This window comes from Salvia hispanica, chromosome 6 (genome assembly GCF_023119035.1).
Source record: "Salvia hispanica cultivar TCC Black 2014 chromosome 6, UniMelb_Shisp_WGS_1.0, whole genome shotgun sequence".
NCBI classification, from domain to species: Eukaryota; Viridiplantae; Streptophyta; class Magnoliopsida; order Lamiales; family Lamiaceae; genus Salvia; species Salvia hispanica.
Window position 1 is genome coordinate 34,785,388 of NC_062970.1, and position 19,089 is coordinate 34,804,476.

Sequence of the window (19,089 nt, forward strand, 5' to 3'; positions counted from 1 at the left end):
GTACCCTCAAAGAAAAAGCTTCTTTGTCTAGAGCTTTAATTCGATTTTTAAATTCGTTGTTGAAACTTTTCCCTTTTTCTTTGTTGGTATAAACCCAAGGGATAAACCAGGAGGATATGTAAAAGAAATTCTTTCTTTTCCATCACTTTGACATATGTCAAAAAAATATTGCGACATTTCATTTCTCACAACCCTGTCAAAGTTATTATTTTTTATGTATCGAAATGGTCGATTCCATCGCTTCGAATCGAAAAGAACAGTTATAAAAGGTTTGTCAAAAAAGAAAGGCTTTTTATTTTCCGTTTTTGAATCATTTATTTTGAATCTTGCATTTTCCTGATTCTCGTTGATATTCATTAGATAAGACTCTTCAGAAACGCGTCTATTTTTAGAGTCTGTCTCTGTAAATCGAAAGTGGAATTCATTTTCCTTTCCATTCACTCGGATTTCTTCCGTTTTATCGATTTTGTTCGGATCCGCCTTTTCTTCCGAAAAAAAGGAAAGAGAAGGATCTTAGCCGGTGGATCCCTCTTGTTCCTGTTTGGTCCCCTTCATTTCGGAAGTTGTTTCTATTTCTTCGACATTGATCACAACTCTATATATGGTAATATCATGGTAAATTTTATTCAATAAATATTTTTTTAAATTTTTAATTTTAATTTTTTATTAATTTTTTTATATTTTTTTTATTTTTTTTTCGTTTTATTTATTTTTTTTAAAAAAAATTTAAATTTTTTATTTTTATTTTTCAACTACATATACAATTCACGTCAACTACACACATATAATGTCAACTATGTGTACAATCCATGTCAACCACACACACAATTCATGTCAACTACACACATATAATGTCAACTATGTGTACAATCCATGTCAACTACATATACAATTCATGTTAACAATATAATGTCAACTACATGTACAATTCATGTCAAATAGTATTTATTGAATAAAGTTGTTGACATTTGATGTGTAGTTGACATGAATTGTATATGTAGTTGACAAAAAAAAATAAAAAATAAAAAATAATAAAAAAACGAAAAAAAATTTTAAAAAAATTTTAAAAATTTAAAAAATTTAAAAAAAATTAAAAAATAAATAAATAAATAAATAAAATTAATAAAAAAATTAATAAAATTACAATTATGCCCCTCTGTTGACATAAACTACATGTTGTTGACATTTCACAAATATTCTGGATAAGTGGTCTGAGATTGCATCTCAATTCTCAATTAGGTTGATAAATCTCAACCTAACAAGACCCTTTATATATATATATATATATATTAGTGATATAGGGCAAGTGCCCATTAAGTAAATAACTAGAGAACAAATCACAGCCACAAGATCAAAAAAATCAAGGGCTAGTATTAACACATGTGATTTTTGAATTTGAAGGAGAAATCACTTCACTCTATCACAGATTTACTTCACTATAAGAAGGCGGGGGTATAATGGACATTTCACAAATAAAAATAGGGTTAACATTTGAATTAATTTCTCATTTGCAGAATTCATCTCCCGCCATCACTCCTCTTCCCGTCTTCTCTTCCATTCTCGAAATTTTGTCGCTGCAATCGCTGCCGTCTTCCCGTCGCTGCAATCTGTCATCAGACAGGTGGATTCAAATCAAAATATTTTTTCAAAATGTGAGTTGTTTAACTGGTTTCTTCAACTGATTTATATTTCTCATTCCAATTTCAATCCATTTCTTTAATACAGTAAAACTCTGATTAACAAGCATTCACTGATATTTTTGAGTTTCGAAGCTTTTCGTTAAATTAAATGACTATTGTTTCATTGATTCTATTTCTCCTTTTTTTTCCTCTGGTTTTTCTGTCTGCGTCAATCGAACTGCATCTTCTGATTCTTAAGTTGAATTATTTACGGCAAATCGGATGAGGAATCATTGAATCTAGGGTTTCTGATCGAAACATGCTTAGAGTGAAGTATTCTAATGTTAGAGTGAAGTATTCTAATGTTGGAGTGAAATGTTTGTCATCCATGCTTATAGTGCTTTGTTTTTCCATTTCAGTGAAGTGAAACATGCTTAGAGTGAAGTATTCTAGTGTTAGAATGGAGTGTTTGTCATCCATGCTTATAGTGCTTTATTTTTCCATTTCAGTGAAGTAAAACATGATTAAAGTGAAGTATTCTAGTGTTAGAGTGAAGTGTTTGTGATCCATGCTTATAGTGTTTTGTTTTTCCATTTCAGTGAAGTAAAACTTGCTTAGAGTGAAGTATTCTAGTGTTAGAGTGAAATGTTTGTCATCCATGCTTATAGTGTTTTGTTTTTCCATTTCAGTGAAGTAAAACATGATTAAAGTGAAGAATTCTAGTGTTAGAGTGAAGTGTTTGTGATCCATGCTTATAGTGCTTTGCAATGTTTTAAAAATCGGACTGGCCGGCGAACCGGCGTCGTTACTGGTTCACTGGTTCAACCGGTTCACTGGTTGAACCGGAATATATAATAAACACATATATTAAATATTATTAACAAATTTAATATTTTTATGTATTAAAATAGATGATGTTTATTAATTTAAGAAAATTTATTTCGTAAAATAATATTATAATTAAATACGAATTAGGTATTAAGTTTAGATAAAAATATTCATTGATGTCAATAGCTAGGGTATATAAATTAAGTATGTAATATAAAAAATTTATTTATAGTAAATAATGAATCTTATATGGTACTAATAATAATATAGATGGTAAGTAGAGCATCATTAAAATATAGAGGATGATAATTATTTATATTATAATTAACAATTATATTAAATAATATAAAATTAAAATGAATTATTAGTTTTTGTAGATAAAAATTTAATGGTTAATGTATAAAAATATTTGATGTTCAAATTGTTCAATGAGCTCATGTGGTGGAGTGGTAGAGGTCTTCTTATGTAGAAGAGAGGTCATGAGTTCAACTCCTACCAACAACAAATTTTAAACATTTTTAAACAAAACAATATGGAACCGAAAATAATTTATAAATTTGTGTATCTCATCCATAAAAAATTAGATCTAAAAACCCTAATTTGGTATGGTTCGATGGTTCGGTCTTTAAGAGTGGATTTGTGGATAATGCAACTCTATATAGATATATTTATATATATGGTAATTATATCCTCTCTCTCAAATTGAAAGATTAATATGTACTCATATTAAACGCCGCATTACGTCTTTCCTCGAAGACAATGATCCGGTTCAAGCTTCAAAAGTTATTGATCTAGAAGAATGTCGTTCAACTCCGTAGAGTTTAATTTTTTTGACATACTACTATCTCTACTATTTTTTTTTAACTATTTAGAATTGAATGAACTGCATAAAAGGGCCCTAACTTTTTGGCTTGTAACACCGGTGACCCTAACAAAAAAAAATCTCACAATAGGGGTCTAACAAAATATAAAATCACAAACCTTGCATATTTTGCAATTTTTCGGACGAAATTGCCCAAATGGCTTGAAGGGAAATTTAGTCTCGTTATCCCTCAAACGTGTAGAACTCCACACACCCACTCTGTGACTACTACCTTATGTGTAAGAGATGCCTAAAATCATACATGCTATTATTTCCAATTTTCTATTTTTTTTCTCTCTCACTCCACATTCTTCTTCAAAGTTTCTCTCCTAAAATTCTGTTGAACATCTTTCTTCGTAAAATAAAAAAATTCTCTTCCACTCAGATTTCTCCACTCCTACCCACTCTCTGTTAGAGTTTGTATACTAGAAATCACGTTTCGAGTGATTGAATATTGTAAAACTCTTATTTTATTTTCCAAGGAATAAAACAGATTATTTTTGTCATAATGTTGTTATGTTTTACATTTAATGGATGTTAATGCATGTTTAAATGTATAAGTTAACTTAACAAAGCCTAAGTCTTTGTTTTAGTAGACCGGTTGTGGGCGTCGTCCACTTTAAGGTAACACGGTCAGTTCTAAACAAAGAAAAAGATGAATTTCACACCCTAGATGGAATTTGACTATCCATCGAGAAAGGTTGCAATGTCAGTCCGCATATTTCTAAGCCTTACTGAAATAAGATGACATTGGTGTGGTATAACACTGAACGGATCTAACAGCAAGACTTGTCATTGGGCTATCTACTGAAAGGCGAGGTCTTGATAATATTTGTTTCTTAATCAATGTAGGTTAGCATTGAGCATACGGTATTGATTATGCACTACTTTGACTTATCAAATGGTGCGGGTTTTTCGTAATCCAATTATCCCGATATATTGGGTAGTGGTGATCAATATCTAGCGGTGCTAGGATTGCTATTATATTGAATTGTGCGAGGAGAGTCTCGTTTGATAATGTCCTCAAGAGGAGTGCGAAACAAGGTTTTATTATTTGGAATCTAGCTAGTTGGAGTTTGATTACTCTATGAATAATAAATAAGCATTTCATGCTAAGTCCACTCTTGGAATTAATAAGAAGTTAATTAATTAAGTCAATAGCAGACATTAATTAATTAATGGACATTTTAATCTTAAGCGCGGGAAATGAAAGTTAAACGGAAACCCGGATTACTTGTAATTTCGAATTTGGATAGGGAGAGTTCAATATTACTTCTGTAGTGGCTGCTCGTGATATTCCAATTATAACTTATATTAAATTGTGGGTTCAATTTAATTAGTAAAAAGTGAATTGGATGAGCCTATATCCAAAAATTTATGTGAGCGCTTCCGCTGCCAGTTCCTTCACTCTCTACGTAAAATGGAAATACTCTCTTTCCACTCCTACCCACTCTCTTTTCCACTCATATTTCTCGAGCATTCCCTTGGAATGTCCCCCCTCCCCTCTCACTTCCGGTTCTCTCCCGGTGAAGCATTTCGGTCGCCGGGGTGAATATGGCTGCTGGTTTACTCAGATTCCAACAGCCGCCGGTGTACTCGATCCAGTGGTAGTGTCGGTGCTCGACGAAAATGGATCCGGCTGCACACAGCTTTCCTCCTGCTGCAGGTTTCGGAAGTGGCCGCACCCAAATAGCTCGTCAACCCGAGTGGATTGGCCCGAACCTGAGTGGGTTAGCCCAATTGACATCCCTACTTACAAGTTTGAAGTTTCTACTACCCCTGTTAGTAAACTACGTACTTAACGACTACAGTATTAATAATTTGTAAATATATAATTCTAAAAAATAATAGTGCTGCACAAGCAATTTTGCAAATGTTTGATCTAATGAGGTATAATAAAATTAATTAAGTTTTGTAACTTGATGATATAAAGTTTTCTGTTAGAATGAAATGAATATCTATCATCCATTCTTAATTCTAAAGAAAGAGATATAAAGGCATTATTTAATTCATAGTAGTAGTAGTGTATAGAAGCGATTAAACTAGACGTCATATTTATTTATTAAAATAAAAACAAAGAACTATTTTCGGCCCATTTAATTATGAAGATCTACGGTGAATACATCTCTTAGAAGGATGAATGCAGATTCTGAACCCAGAGCCAGAGAAGTTTTCGTATTTTTGGCAGTGATGTTAAATTGTTAATTCTGTGAAAAATTTAAGAATTAGATTTGCTGAGATCAAAGAAGGAATGTTTTAGAATAAAAAATTTCTAGACTAAATAGTCCTCACTAAAGCTTGACAAACTGATAGGATTGGCCCAAGAAAGAAAACTGCGTTTAAAATTATAGAAATGATTGCGCAATTGAATTGGCCTACCGAATTACAGCTCAAAGAAATGGGCCATTTTGTTGTTGGGCCTACCTTTAGATTAGGTTCTATTATCATTGAAAGAGAAAAACTTTTGTACGGGAGTGTACACTACAAATAGACAACTCTTGTTGAAATATTTCATATGGCATTACTACCCATTGCATGAAAGATTAATAAACTATCCCAGTGATTAAACACATTTTACTTACTATAGCCCATTTATAAAAATAATAATCAAATAAATATGATTATATGAATTTATAATTTTACCCTCTAGCTGTAGCCTATAAGTCCCAAATTAAATACTCCCTCCGTCCAAAAAAAAAATAGAGCACAATCATTTTGTGGAAAGTTTTCAACAAATAATAATCCTACACATCATTCTATTAACACGACTTCTCAATTACTTTTTCTCCTCCGCTCTTATTTTTTTTATTATCTCTTATTTTACCAATTCTACATTAAAACATGTCATACACAAATTGCTCTATTTTTTATGGACGGGTGGAGTATATGAATATATGATTAATCGGCCATGTCATGCGAAGTTCATTTATCTGATATAGATATAGTCATTCGTTTTACAAATTTGTTAAGAATACTTAAATTTGTATATTACCATTTCATTTGCAGACTCGGGCTCCTCCCATTTTCCCTTCATTTTCTGTCATCTTCAAACTGGTGATTACCTAGAGAAATAAGATTCGTCTAATTTTGTAAATATAGTTGGTTTTGGGGTTGATGGCAGCATCTTCAACCATACGCCAAAAATGAGTTTTGGTGTAGAAATCTTCTCTAACCGTATACCAAACTCAAACTCATTTTTGGTGTTTTTTTGAAACACTACCATATTTGGTGTCACTGCAAAAGTTTTGTGAGACAAAATCTCAAAAATGATGTAAATCTTAAATTTGGCGCAAATGGTTGAAGTAAAATTATTTTTTGGTATAACATATATACTCAAAAATGGGTTTGAGTTTGGTGTAAATGATTGGAGATGACCTAAGACCACCTCCATCCATACGCCAAATCTTATTTTTGGTGTAAAAGAGTTCTCCAACCATATATCATACCCAAACTCATTTTTGGTGCTTTTAATAAAATAACACCAAATTTAGAGTAAACACCAAAAATGAGTATCTAAGACCATCTCCAATAGTACTGCAAAACCTAAAATGCAGTAGAATATTACCTCCAACAGTACTGCAAACCAATCCCATTATAGGTTTTTGAAAAAAAAATACATATCTTTAGGTTTGCACTAAAAGTATACCAAAAACACTTTTCATAGTTTGAGTTATTGCATTTAAGTCCAAATCAATTCATATTTATCAAAATAAAAGATGAGAAGGAAGAGAAATTAAAATACAGAAAGTCAAAAACTGAAAAACTTACGGAGAACTTACAGAGACAATGCAACAACGTGAAGAAGAAGAAGATGTGAAATAATAACCTAATCTTATCTCATTAATATTTGATTAGTTATTAAATAGTGGGCTGGCCCATATTAGTATTATATTATTCGACAATATTAATTTTTTTTTAATTATTTTACTAACATGAGCCGTTATTTATTTCAATAGAAAATCAAATATTATTAGATACTTATTAGATAGATTAAATGACTGATGTTATATATAAATCTATAGAATCAATTATTTTATTAGGTAGTTAAATATTATACGTACATTACTAGTTAAATATATAAAATCAAATTATTTATTTATTAATTAATATTATTCAAACCAAATATGCTATTAAATATAACAAAAAAATTATTAGTAATTAAAACGATACTATGGATTTGATATCTAGTTATATTAATCAATAAATCTTATATTAATTAATAAATCTTATCTTTTATTATTTAATTTAATTTAAGATATTGATAAAGTGTCAGGGGAATATGTAATTTAGAAAAATATATATGCATGATTGAAAAGTATAAAAAGTTAGAGGGTGAAGAATATTCTTTTAGATTTAAGTTTAGTGTAAATGGTTGGAGCATAATCAATATTCAGTGTAACATTTACACTAAAATAGGTCTGAGTTTAGTGAAATGGTTGGATATGCTCTAAGGGCAACTCCAATCATACTGGAAAACCCATTTTTCCAGTTAAAAACAGCCCCAACCATACACCAAAACGCATCTGAAATCCCCCATTTTTGTGTTTTTTGAACAGTAAGACCACCTCCAATCATACACCAAATCCCATTTTTGGTGTAAAAATGTGCTCCAACCATACTCTATACCCATACCCATTTTTGGGTTTTTTAATCAAACAACACCAAATTTGAAGTGAACACCAAAATTGAGTATCTACTGCAAAAAAAATTTAAATATTGCATAATAGTCCTTATTATTAATTTGATAGTTGAATCAGCCGGCGGCCAATTTGTATACTGTCAATTTGTGTACTAGTACAGTAGTACTTGATAGTTGATTCAAACTATCAGCCAGCATAATTTAGACACAATTTGTTCATGGAATTTACATATATTTTTCTAATAAAAATAATTAAATAGAAATGATCAAGCTGGCCATATTATAATAAATTATATTTTTTTACAAATAATAACTAATAAATTTACTAAATAGGAACGAATATTGCTAAAAAAATCTTGTTATTATTTCAAGAGTATATGACCCGATATGACACAATAAGAAATAAAAGTGTTCATCTGCAACTTCAAAATGCGCTAGTTGATCATTTGTGGTAACAATACACAAAATTCGAGTCTTGAATTTTAGCTATTTTTTGTGTTTATCGTGATATGTTTTATGTAATTGCGATATATTTAAATGAGTTTCAATTTATATTTGAATTTTATTATTGCAAGTTTAGTGTATTTAATTTTAAAAGTAGTGTAATTTTTTTTTAATATAAAGTATATTTAATATATAAATATATTAATAAAAAAATTTGTGTAATTATTTAAGTTACATAAATTATTGATAAAATATTGTGGGACTAATATGTAATTTAAGTAAACATGTAGGTATAATTGAAAAGGTATAAAAAGAATATAAATATGGAATATTCTTTTGGGTTTGAGTTTAGAGTAAATGATTGAAGTAAAACTATTTTTTGGTGTGACTCAAACTCAAAAATGGGATTGAGTTTGGTGTAAATGGTTGGAGATGACCTAAGTGCCCAAATATGGGGTAACACTGTAGCTACTGCATAATTTGTGAAAAATTGCAAAACGCCCCTTCTTATTTACGTATTTATTGGGGGAAGAAACATACCTGTGACCTGATGAAGAGGAAATGGCGGAAACAAGAAGCATGGAGGAGTCATACGAAGAAGACGATGGAAGCTATTAAATTATTTTATTAAGGTTTATCTCTATGGGCATGACAGTTGTGGGCCTCAACTATATACAGTATTTCATACATATAATTAGTAAAAATATTAAAATATTTAATTGCAATTGTATTGATATTTGGTTATGTTTAGTAGTACTACTTAACTATTTTAGCACTACGACTTTAGAGTTTTGAGTTTATGTCATCAGGATTTGTTTAAATATATTTCAATTTTAGATTTATATTTGAGTATTTATTTAAGATTAAGTATTTGTAGTATTTAGTTTAAGTATAATTATTCTTTAATCTATTATTTATTTTAAAAGTCAAACAACATTCATTTTATTTTATATAAATTATTAGTATTAATTATTTCTTTTGTATAATTTGTGATATTATATACTATAAGAAAATAAATTAAAGAATGTGATATTTAATTTATATAAATTATTAACAAATTATTATGGAGTTAATGTGTAATTTAAATAAATATGTAGGTTAGATTGAAAAAATAAAAAAAAGTAGGTGAATATGGAATATTCTTTTGGGTTTGAGTTTGGTGTAAATGGTTGGAATAGAATTACTGTTTGATGTGATAGAACTGAAAAAATGGGTTTGGATTTAGTGTAAATTGTTGGAGATGGCCTAATTCAAAAATTTTTGAGATATGGCATATTAATCCTTATTACTACTCCTTCCGTCCCCTATTAAGAGTCACACTTTTCCATTTCGGTCCGTTCCCAATTAAGAGTCACACTTTATTTTTACTATAAATGGTAAGTAGGTCTCACATTCCACTAACTCAATTCACTCACATTTTATTATAAAATCAATATAAAAAAATGGGTCCCACATTCCACTAACTTTTTCAACCAACTTTTCTTTACATTTCTTAAAACTCGTGCCCGGTCAAAGTATGACTCCTAATGGGGGACGGAGGGAGTATTATTTTGAGATATTGAATCCACCGGCCATATTTTGATCATACTGAGTAGTATTAATGTGAATTAGCCGGCCGTGTTTTACACATAACTTATTTTGAAATTTGCAAATATTTTTTCTGAATAATAATTAAATAGGAACTAGCAAGCTATTGTTGGACTATCATATTACAATAAGTTATGTTCTTTTGCAAGTAATAATTAATAAATTTACTAATATATGAATGAATGTTGTCTAAAAAAATCTTAGCTATTTTGTGGCAACAGTAACTAAATTTTGAGTCTTGAATTTTAACAATTTTATTTTATGTTTATCGTGATATATTTTATATAATTGTAATATCTTTAAATGTGTTTCAGTTTATATTTAAATTTTTATGTTTAGTGTATTTTAATTTTAAAACTAGGGTAATTTTTTTGAATATAAAGTATATTTAATACAAAATATATTAATAAGAAAATTTTGTTTGGTTATTCAATTTATATAAATTATTCTTAAATATAATGGGATTAATATGTAAATTAAATAAGTATATAGGTATAACTGAAATAGTATAAATATGGAATTATTTTTTGAATTTGGTGTAAATGATTGAAGTATAATTACTTTTTTTGGTATGACGTAAACTCAAAAATGAGTTTAAATTTAGTGTAAATGACCGGAGATGATCTAAAATAGTATTCCCTCTGTCTCTATCATAATTTTCTTTTTAATTTATTCTAAAAAAATAGCACATATACTCTTTATCAAAAAAGCATGTCTATCTCTCATTTTTAATTTATTCTAAAAAAATATCACATATACTTTTTATGAAAAAAGCATGTCTATCTCTCATTTTTAATTTATTCTAAAAAAATATCACATATACCTTTTATGAAAAAAGCATGTCTATCTCTCATATTAATATAAATAAATATTCATAATCACCCTGAGACCTAAACTTGCTTTTAAATCTCGACAGATAGACATGTTCAATCATTTTATTTACGTCTCATAAAATATTCGTCACTACAAAATGGATAATGATAACCCAAAGACAAACTTGTCAAACATTTTATAATATTAGTAGTTTAGTCAACATTTCATAAAACTGAGTTTAGCCAAACATTTGTACAATTAAGTATAGCGAGACACGGAAGCTTAATTGATGGAGTAACTAATTGGACGAGGATAAGTGCGTAATTGCATTCTTACCCTTGCCCCAACGAAAAAAAGAAATACAAATAATTTCACATCCTCCAAAAATCAGACCTCAAATCCGCAATTACAGCTCTCATCGCACCGCAACTCCTCCTCCTTTCCTTTACAACGGTGGCTAACGGCGGCGGTTGTGGCGGCGGCGGTGGTGGTTGTGCAGGTGGATGGCAAGAAGCAACAAGTACACCTCCCTCAATTTCAATGGAATTTTCGAGAAAAAGCTGAGCAACAACAATCATCAATCCACCACCAACACCCCTTCCTCCGCTAAATCATTCTCCAATCAGAGCAAAACCGTCTTATCCAATTCTCGGATCCATGGACATATGCTCGTTTTGACCAAACCCACGCCCAAGCCCATCTCCATCCCTCACAAATCCCAAATTAAGGAGCAGATCTCCTCTCCGCCTCCAGATCCAATTAAACCCGATTCGATCTCCTTACGCCCGCAGGGCCGGATCGGATCCGCTCCGCTGCTGAGCTCGTCAGCCTTGCCTTCTCCTGTGTCGCCGCTGCCGTCAAAGTTCGTGCCGCCGCATCTCAGGCCGGGTTTCGTCGGGAAAGAGGAGAAGCCGGGGCCGGACCTCGTCAAGGGCGGTTTTAAGGCTAAGCCGGATTTCAGAGGACAGAGACCGGGTCAGGGTCAGGATCCGGGGAATTACCGGTCCGCAGCGATCGAGGGTAGACCGAAATCGGGAGGTGGATATGACCCGATAAGGAGAGGCCGTGAGTTTTCGGATCCGAACCGCCCTAGTTCGAGTGGGAACCGGCCCAATTCTAGTGGATGATGGTATACAATTTTGTTCTTTGATTGATTACTGTTTATGTTTGTTTCCAACTGATGTTTGGGCGTTTTTTCAAATAGTGTTTTTTTGTGCATTTCTGTATGTTATTGGTAAATTAGATTTAATTGATACTTGAGCATTAATATAGCGGATATTTGATTGATTTCATGGCTACATTAGGTTTTGAAAATGATGAATTTTGACCTCGTTTATATGGCTGTTGTTCTTTTTTACATTTAAAATGCGAAGTTTGGATTCTTTGCTCGATGATTTTTTGATATTATGTTGATCGCTTCGATTGTATCCTCTTTGGTGTATCGTGCAAAGCATCTGAATGGTCATACTTTTGATAATTTGATGCCTACTTTTGCCTTGATATCGCCTTTGATTTCGATATATGGCTATAAGATGACTTTGCAAAAGTTTGACTTTGATGTGGTGTTTCATATGCTTGTTGGCCTTTGTTGATTATAGCTAGGTGCAAAGTATTAGTCTTTGGTCGATCAATTGTTGAAATCTGCATGCTGAGTCTACTCGTGTTGTTTGGTCGATTAATTGTTGAAATCTGCATGCTCATGCTTATGCATATAATTTGTTTTTAATTACTCATGCTTGTGTTTATAATCAATACAATCACCTAATAACATGCTTTAAAACATTTGAAGTTGAGACCTCTAGTAAGATACTATGAGATATGTGTTGATTCATCCATCACAGAGAATTTGACTAGACAGAGCAGTGATGGATGTGATTTATCCAGCCTTGTTTTGGTTAAGGGATCTCGGTAACATTTTTTGTGTCATATGTCTTGCAAAGTTGCAAAATAATTTGAATATTGTTTTTCTAAGCTGTTAATTAATTTTATGCGAACAGTTTACAAATTTCATTATTTCTTTGAGGTGTGTTGCAAATCTATCTGCTTTTACCAGATCATTTACTGATGCTTTAATCTAAGTTGCATCTGAGTGTACATAAATTTACTATGCTGAACTCTGTAACTCTGTTATCGGATCCTTTATTGATGTTTAATAAATTTGCATCTCACTATATAGCATGTTGCTATGCTGAATTCTTGTATCAATAGTTAAAATGCACTGTTCTTACTGAAGTAAAGCGCTGTATGATAATCAGGTGGGGATTCAGTCTGTGGAGTTGTGGGTGTGGTAGAATGCTTCAACTCTTTTCGGAATGGAACATGGATGGATTCTAACACAGCCGTCAGCTTTATCGCCAGAGTGTTTCTTGCTTTGAGCTTTGATAAGTATCTTCTATCTTAGGTCCTTTTCAAACAATGTCAATAATAAAGGAGACAACTTTGAACTGTAATATTTTCTTTTGTAATGCTGTGTGTTACACTGATTATTGTGAAAATATTTTGGAGGAATCGTATTTCCTTCCTATCTGTACTGAAATTGCCTCATTTTATTTGACTATTGGATGTAAGTCTGAAATTCCTGTCTTAGCTTCTTCATTTTTAAATATCAACATAATTGTCATAATATCTCAACATAATGTGTATAGAATGAAAATATTAAATTGTGTTAACATACTCAAAGTCAAAACAGTGTTGATATGTTTAAAACTCCATACTATATTGACATCTGATTAAAAACTCTATCTTTGCATTGAAAAATAAAAAATGAAATTATACATGAAAATTTTTAGAACATTAATCTTTAAAATAATATGGTCTTAAATTAGTTATAGTTAACAATTAAGGGATGACTTATCAATTGATTACCTCCCTTAGTGTTAATATGTGGTAAAAAAGTTTTCGAAAATAGAAATTGAACTAATTTTGTGGGACGGAACTATATTTTAGGGTTGAGCCGGAATTTCTTTGTAGAACGGAACTAAATGGCAATAGGTGACTACTCCCTCCGTCCCCTATTAGGAGTAGCACTTTGACCGGGCACGGGTTTTAAGAAATGTAAAGAAAAGTTGGTTGAAAAAGTTAGTGGAATGTGGGACTCACTTTTTTATATTGGTTTTATAATAAAATGTGAGTGAATGAGTTAATGGAATGTGAGACCTACTAGCCATTTATGGTAAAAATGAAGTGTTACTCTTATTTGGGGACGGACCAAAATGGAAAAAGTATAGTACTATTTTGGTTCAGAACATTCACTTTTCAAAAAGTAAGTCCGAAACAAATGAAAAACGATATCGTTTGCATCCTTTTTTGACGGCACCGTCAATTCTCGACGGTCAACCGTCAATTAGCGAAAATTTGACCGGATTAGACTTAATCTGAGATTATGAGTTGGTTAATATTTTGTTAATTATTTTGCTAATAATTCAATTTTTTAAATATTTTTGAATATGAATAATCAATTATCATTTTCACTAAAGAACTTTGATTCCGACCAAACTTCAATCTCTCTCTTTTCTTTCTTCTCTCTCGTTACTCTCTAAGAAGAACCCTAGTTCCGATTCCGACCAAGAAGCCCGATTCCGACCGATTCCAACCGATTATTGTTGGTTGCCATGAGTTGGAAGTCGCCGTACCCAAACCACCGTTACACCGAAGGTCTCTCCGACGTGAAAAAATCTTATGCGAGGAAGAGGAAGAAGGCTGAAACGAGCGATTCACGTCCGCCGAACACCAAACAAGGACCGTCGGCTGCGTCGGGATTTGTGGGTTCTAACCTAGCTCTGACGCGAATGTCCATTCTTCTCTGAAAATGAACCCTACTTCTTCCCCAGAAAGCGACCCCGATTTTGAGAGGACGAAGAAACCCCGATATCCCCGTCATTGTGGGTTTTGATGGTTTTTGGGTGTTGATGGTGTTAAGGTTGATACATTGCCTTACGACAATATTTTTTTGTAGATGTAACATGTAACTGCGGTTGTTTTTTTAGCATGTATCAGGTGTAAATGGCTTATGACATTACCTTATGACATTATCAGGTGTAAATGGCTTAATTTGTGATCTGTTGTTTGATGCAGTATCTTATGCCTATGTCTTTTTGATCGATTAAATGTTCAGGACCAATACGAAGTAAAAAATGAATATGAAGGACCACTTTGTATTGTATTTTGTTGTCCATTTATTGGTTCAATTTGATGTCAATGTATTGGCATAGTCAATGAAGAAACAATCACAAGAGGAAGCAATCCCATAACGTATGAAACCAAGATCACTCACAAAATTTTGTAACTGTAACTCTGCAATTGGTGTGCGTAAATGTTCAGGACCAAATGGAACTAAAAAATTTATAGGAAAGACTACTTTGACTTATACTTTAGGATTGTCCAATTAGGGTTTTTCTGACGATTTTTCTAAGAACATCATGAACGATTCACTGCAAAATTCAAATACGAACAACACTACAACAAATTCAAATTACTTATCTACTTCATAATTCAAATAGGATTCACAAATACTACATCAAATTACCTGAATATACACATAAGTGTTGCAACAACAACAAAACCAAGAACAACAAAGCTCAAAACATTCATTAATTTCTGGATTTTTTTCGTAATTTCGGTCAAATTCAAAGCCAACTCCTCAAAATCGGCACCACCGACCGAGGATGACGAAGAAGAGGCCCGATTTGGCTCGTAATTTCGACATCACGATTTGGCTCGCACCACTTGAAGAAACCGCATTCCTTCGTCTCACATGTGAAGTAAAGCTTCCCCCTTGACGGTTTGCCTTGTCCGATGACAATACGGAGCGCTGCCATCTTCTTACAATAGCAGAAAGCGTAGCTAAATTGGAAGTCTCCAAAGTCGCGGTCGACGGAGATGGAGTTCCGACTACACGTCGAACGACCCATGTTCGAAGGTGTTTGTGGAGGAAGAAGAAGAATGAGATGGAGAAAAAGAATCAGGGTTCTTGGGGAGGAAGAAGAAGAATGGGCGGGAGAAAAGGGGGGAGGGAGGGAGAAATTTGAATGAAATGAGAGTTAGGATTTTGTGTTTAATATTAGACTATTTAAAAATCTAAAGCCAAAAATAAATAAATAAAAAATTGAATTAGCTACAGTAATTAAATTCTGCTAATCGGGTCAAATTTTCGCTAATTGACGGTTGACCGTCGAGAATTGACGGTGCCGTCAAAAAGGATGCAAACGATATCATTTTTCATTTGTTTCAGACTTACTTTTTGAAAAATGAATGTTCTGGACCAAAATCATAAATCGGTCATATGTAAAGGACCAAAAGAGGATTATACTCAAATGGAAATTAGTAACTCTTATTCGGGGATGGAGGGAATATTTTTTAGGGTTTGAGCCGGAATTTCAGATGACGTAGAATCAAGTTTTGTAGTACTATTATTTTCCAACTGTGTAAAAATATAATACTAACATCTTTAATATTTTCACGTTTTGTCTTTCAAAATCAATTCCATCCTTATATCCGGATGTATAAGAGCTTTAAGACGGTCGACGAAGGGCTTCGGCATTGGAACATCTACGATAAGTTGAAGGATCTCCCCAATTCCGGACGGAGATGCACGAGCGCGCGGCACGGAGAAATCGGTGCGCTCGCGGCCTTAGAAGGCTGGAGAAGCATTTCGGAGAGCGGTTCGGAGAGCGGGGGAGCGCGGCCCACATCGACTTGAGTGGGGATGGTCTTCGCACGAGCGCCTCGGGAGGGAGTGAAAGAAGGCGAAGGGAGGCGGAAGGGGAAGGGCGCAACGTCGGAAGTCGCGTCGGAATCCGTCATCGACTTAGAAGGGCTCGATCCCGACGCCCCTCCGGCCCCTCCGTCTTAGATTTTTTTTTTTTTTTAAATCTTTGTTTATTTGCGTTTTTTATTTGTAGTTTTTTTTTCTCGTTGTATTATATTTTCCAATGATTAATACAACGATGAATTGTTCATTATTAGTCTATTTATTAAATACATTTGTAGGGAAAATTAAATAATATAAAAAATAATGATGTAAAAATGAAATGTTGAGTTAGGGAGAAATAAGGGAGAAATAAGGGAGAAACCAATGTAGCACTTACTATTATTTTCCAACTGTGTAAAAATATAATACTAACATCTTTAATATTTTCACGTTTTGTCTTTCAAAATCAATTCCATCCTTATATCCCTTTCATGTGAATTGCCTTTGATATTGACCGGACACCAAACAGTTTACGTCCTTTTGCAACAAATACTTCGAACCTCACCATTCCCTACCGCCAAATTATAAACAAATTAAAGTAGGCGATATTTTAATAAATCACTCGATTCTTGCTATTTTTTAATGAATCACTTGATTTATGAAGCCCAATAGTACTACTATTATCATGAATCATGCAATTCCTGTAGACCAATCAATAATATTTCCAAGTAATCATGCACTCTTTCTTCCCAAAGATATATCTTACTTAAACTTCGATAATATTTGATTATAATTTATATGAAACTTCCAACTCAAGTATATACTATAAATCAATCTACCCCCATCAAATCCAATAATGTTTCTCCTTCTATAAATAGATTGCAAAAAACAATTATTTCACATTATCACATCACATGAAAAAAGTATTATCAACTCCTTCCACAAAAATGACATTCCTTAATGGCTTAGAGTCTACACAAGATCTCCTCGACGCCCAAGCTCATGTCTGGAACCACACTTTCAACTACATAAACTCGATGTCCCTAAAATGCGCGGTTCAATTAGGCATACCTGACGCCATCAACAAACATGGCGCCCCTATGACTCTTTCCCAACTAGCCAACGCCCTCTCCATCAACAAGACCAAATCCAACGGCCTCTTTCGTCTAATGCGCATTCTAGTCCATTCCAATTTCTTTGACAAGGTCAAGAACACCTTGTCTGAGGATGAGAAAGAGGATGAGGATGAGGAGGAGGCTTATTGTCTCACACGTGCTTCTCGTCTCCTTGTGAGAGACGAGCCCTTGAACATGGCGACTTTTGTAGTCGCCATGATCGACCCCACCCTCGCCGATCCATTCCATCACATGGGTGAATGGTTTGGCGACGATAACCCCTCTCCATTTATCACTAAAAATGGGAGAACTATGTGGGAGTACGCTGGGGTCGACCAAAGCTTCAATCAACTATTTAACGAGGCGATGGCGACTGATGCAAGACTTGTGACTAACATACTTGTTCAGGAATGCAAGCAAGTTTTCGAGGGGCTGGAAACGATGGTGGATGTCGGAGGTGGCACGGGTATCGTGGCGAGAGGCGTAGCAGCCTCCTTCCCGGGCTTGAAATGTGTTGTGCTGGATCTACCACATGTTGTTGCTGGCTTGGAAGGGTCTGACAAGTTGAGCTTTGTTGGTGGGGACATGTTTCACTTCATTCCCAATGCAGATGCAGTTTTTCTCAAGGTATGGGATCGGATCTCATTTTATTTGGGATTAATAGTAACTTTTTGTTTTTCAACTTCACAAATGCAACAATACTTTTTGATTTAAAAGTTGATAAGTATTAGTACTAGTGTTAATTAATTACATTTTCCTTTTTCCAAACTTGTAACCTAGATTTTAGTACTATCAAATTGTACTCCATGAGCTATATATTGAGTAATTGGTGGTTTATTGGCATGCAGTGGATTTTGCATGACTGGAATGACGAAGATTGTGTTAGAATATTAAAGAAATGTAAAGAAGCTATAGCAGGGAGTAACAAGAATGGAAAGAAGGTGATTATTGTGGATATAGTTGTGGGTGATAAAGGGGAAGAAGATAAAACAACAGAAACAAAGCTCCTTTTTGATGGTATGATGTTGGCAGCGTTGACAGGAAAAGAAAGAAGTGAGAAAGAGTGGGCCAACCTCTTCTATACTTCTGGATTCCAAAAATATAATATCACTCCTTATCCCTTTGGAGTGAGATCTCTTATCGAGGTTTTTCCTTAATTAATGTGTTTCTGTGATATACAGCATGTCCTATTTTTCTTACTGTTGTGAATCAAATAATCAAATGTATTGTCAGTCACTCACGTTTTTTATTTTTTGAATTCAGTATATATGATGTGTAAATCGTTTATTGCGTATATATAATATATGTAATGATCACTTTGTTTCGTTGGTTGATCGGCAGCTATTGCTACAAATATATCACGACAAAAAATACACGTGCGTATCACCATAAATCTAAATTGTCATACTCCCTCCATCATGAATTGTCCCTTGGTTAAATTTTTTAAATATTATAATAGTTAATTGAATTATAATCTCTTCATTTCCTAAAAT

At 33.0% G+C, this 19,089-nt stretch overlaps 2 protein-coding genes across 2 annotated transcripts; both read left to right on the plus strand.

Moving 5' to 3' along the window:
- Positions 1 to 11,165: 11,165 nt before the first annotated feature.
- LOC125195830 (translation initiation factor IF-2) lies at positions 11,166 to 13,322 on the plus strand. Its single transcript, XM_048094083.1, has 2 exons — positions 11,166 to 11,921; positions 13,048 to 13,322. The coding sequence occupies exon 1, from the start codon at positions 11,296 to 11,298 to the stop codon at positions 11,917 to 11,919; it is 624 nt and encodes a 207-aa protein (XP_047950040.1). The 5' UTR covers positions 11,166 to 11,295; the 3' UTR covers positions 11,920 to 11,921; positions 13,048 to 13,322.
- A 4,073-nt stretch (positions 13,323 to 17,395) lies between these two features.
- On the plus strand, positions 17,396 to 18,921 carry LOC125193626 (8-hydroxyquercetin 8-O-methyltransferase-like). The gene is made up of 2 exons (XM_048091460.1): positions 17,396 to 18,223; positions 18,445 to 18,921. The coding sequence occupies exons 1-2, from the start codon at positions 17,396 to 17,398 to the stop codon at positions 18,751 to 18,753; spliced, it is 1,137 nt and encodes a 378-aa protein (XP_047947417.1). The 3' UTR covers positions 18,754 to 18,921.
- The last annotated feature ends 168 nt before the right edge of the window (positions 18,922 to 19,089 follow it).

Coding starts and splice junctions, on each gene's coding strand:
- LOC125195830 (XM_048094083.1), top strand. CDS start 11,296: ATGGCAAGAAGCAACAAGTACACCTCCCTCAATTTCAATGGAATTTTC.
- LOC125193626 (XM_048091460.1), top strand. CDS start 17,396: ATGAAAAAAGTATTATCAACTCCTTCCACAAAAATGACATTCCTTAAT. Junction 18,224..18,444: donor CAGATGCAGTTTTTCTCAAG/GTATGGGATCGG, acceptor ATTGGCATGCAG/TGGATTTTGCATGACTGGAA.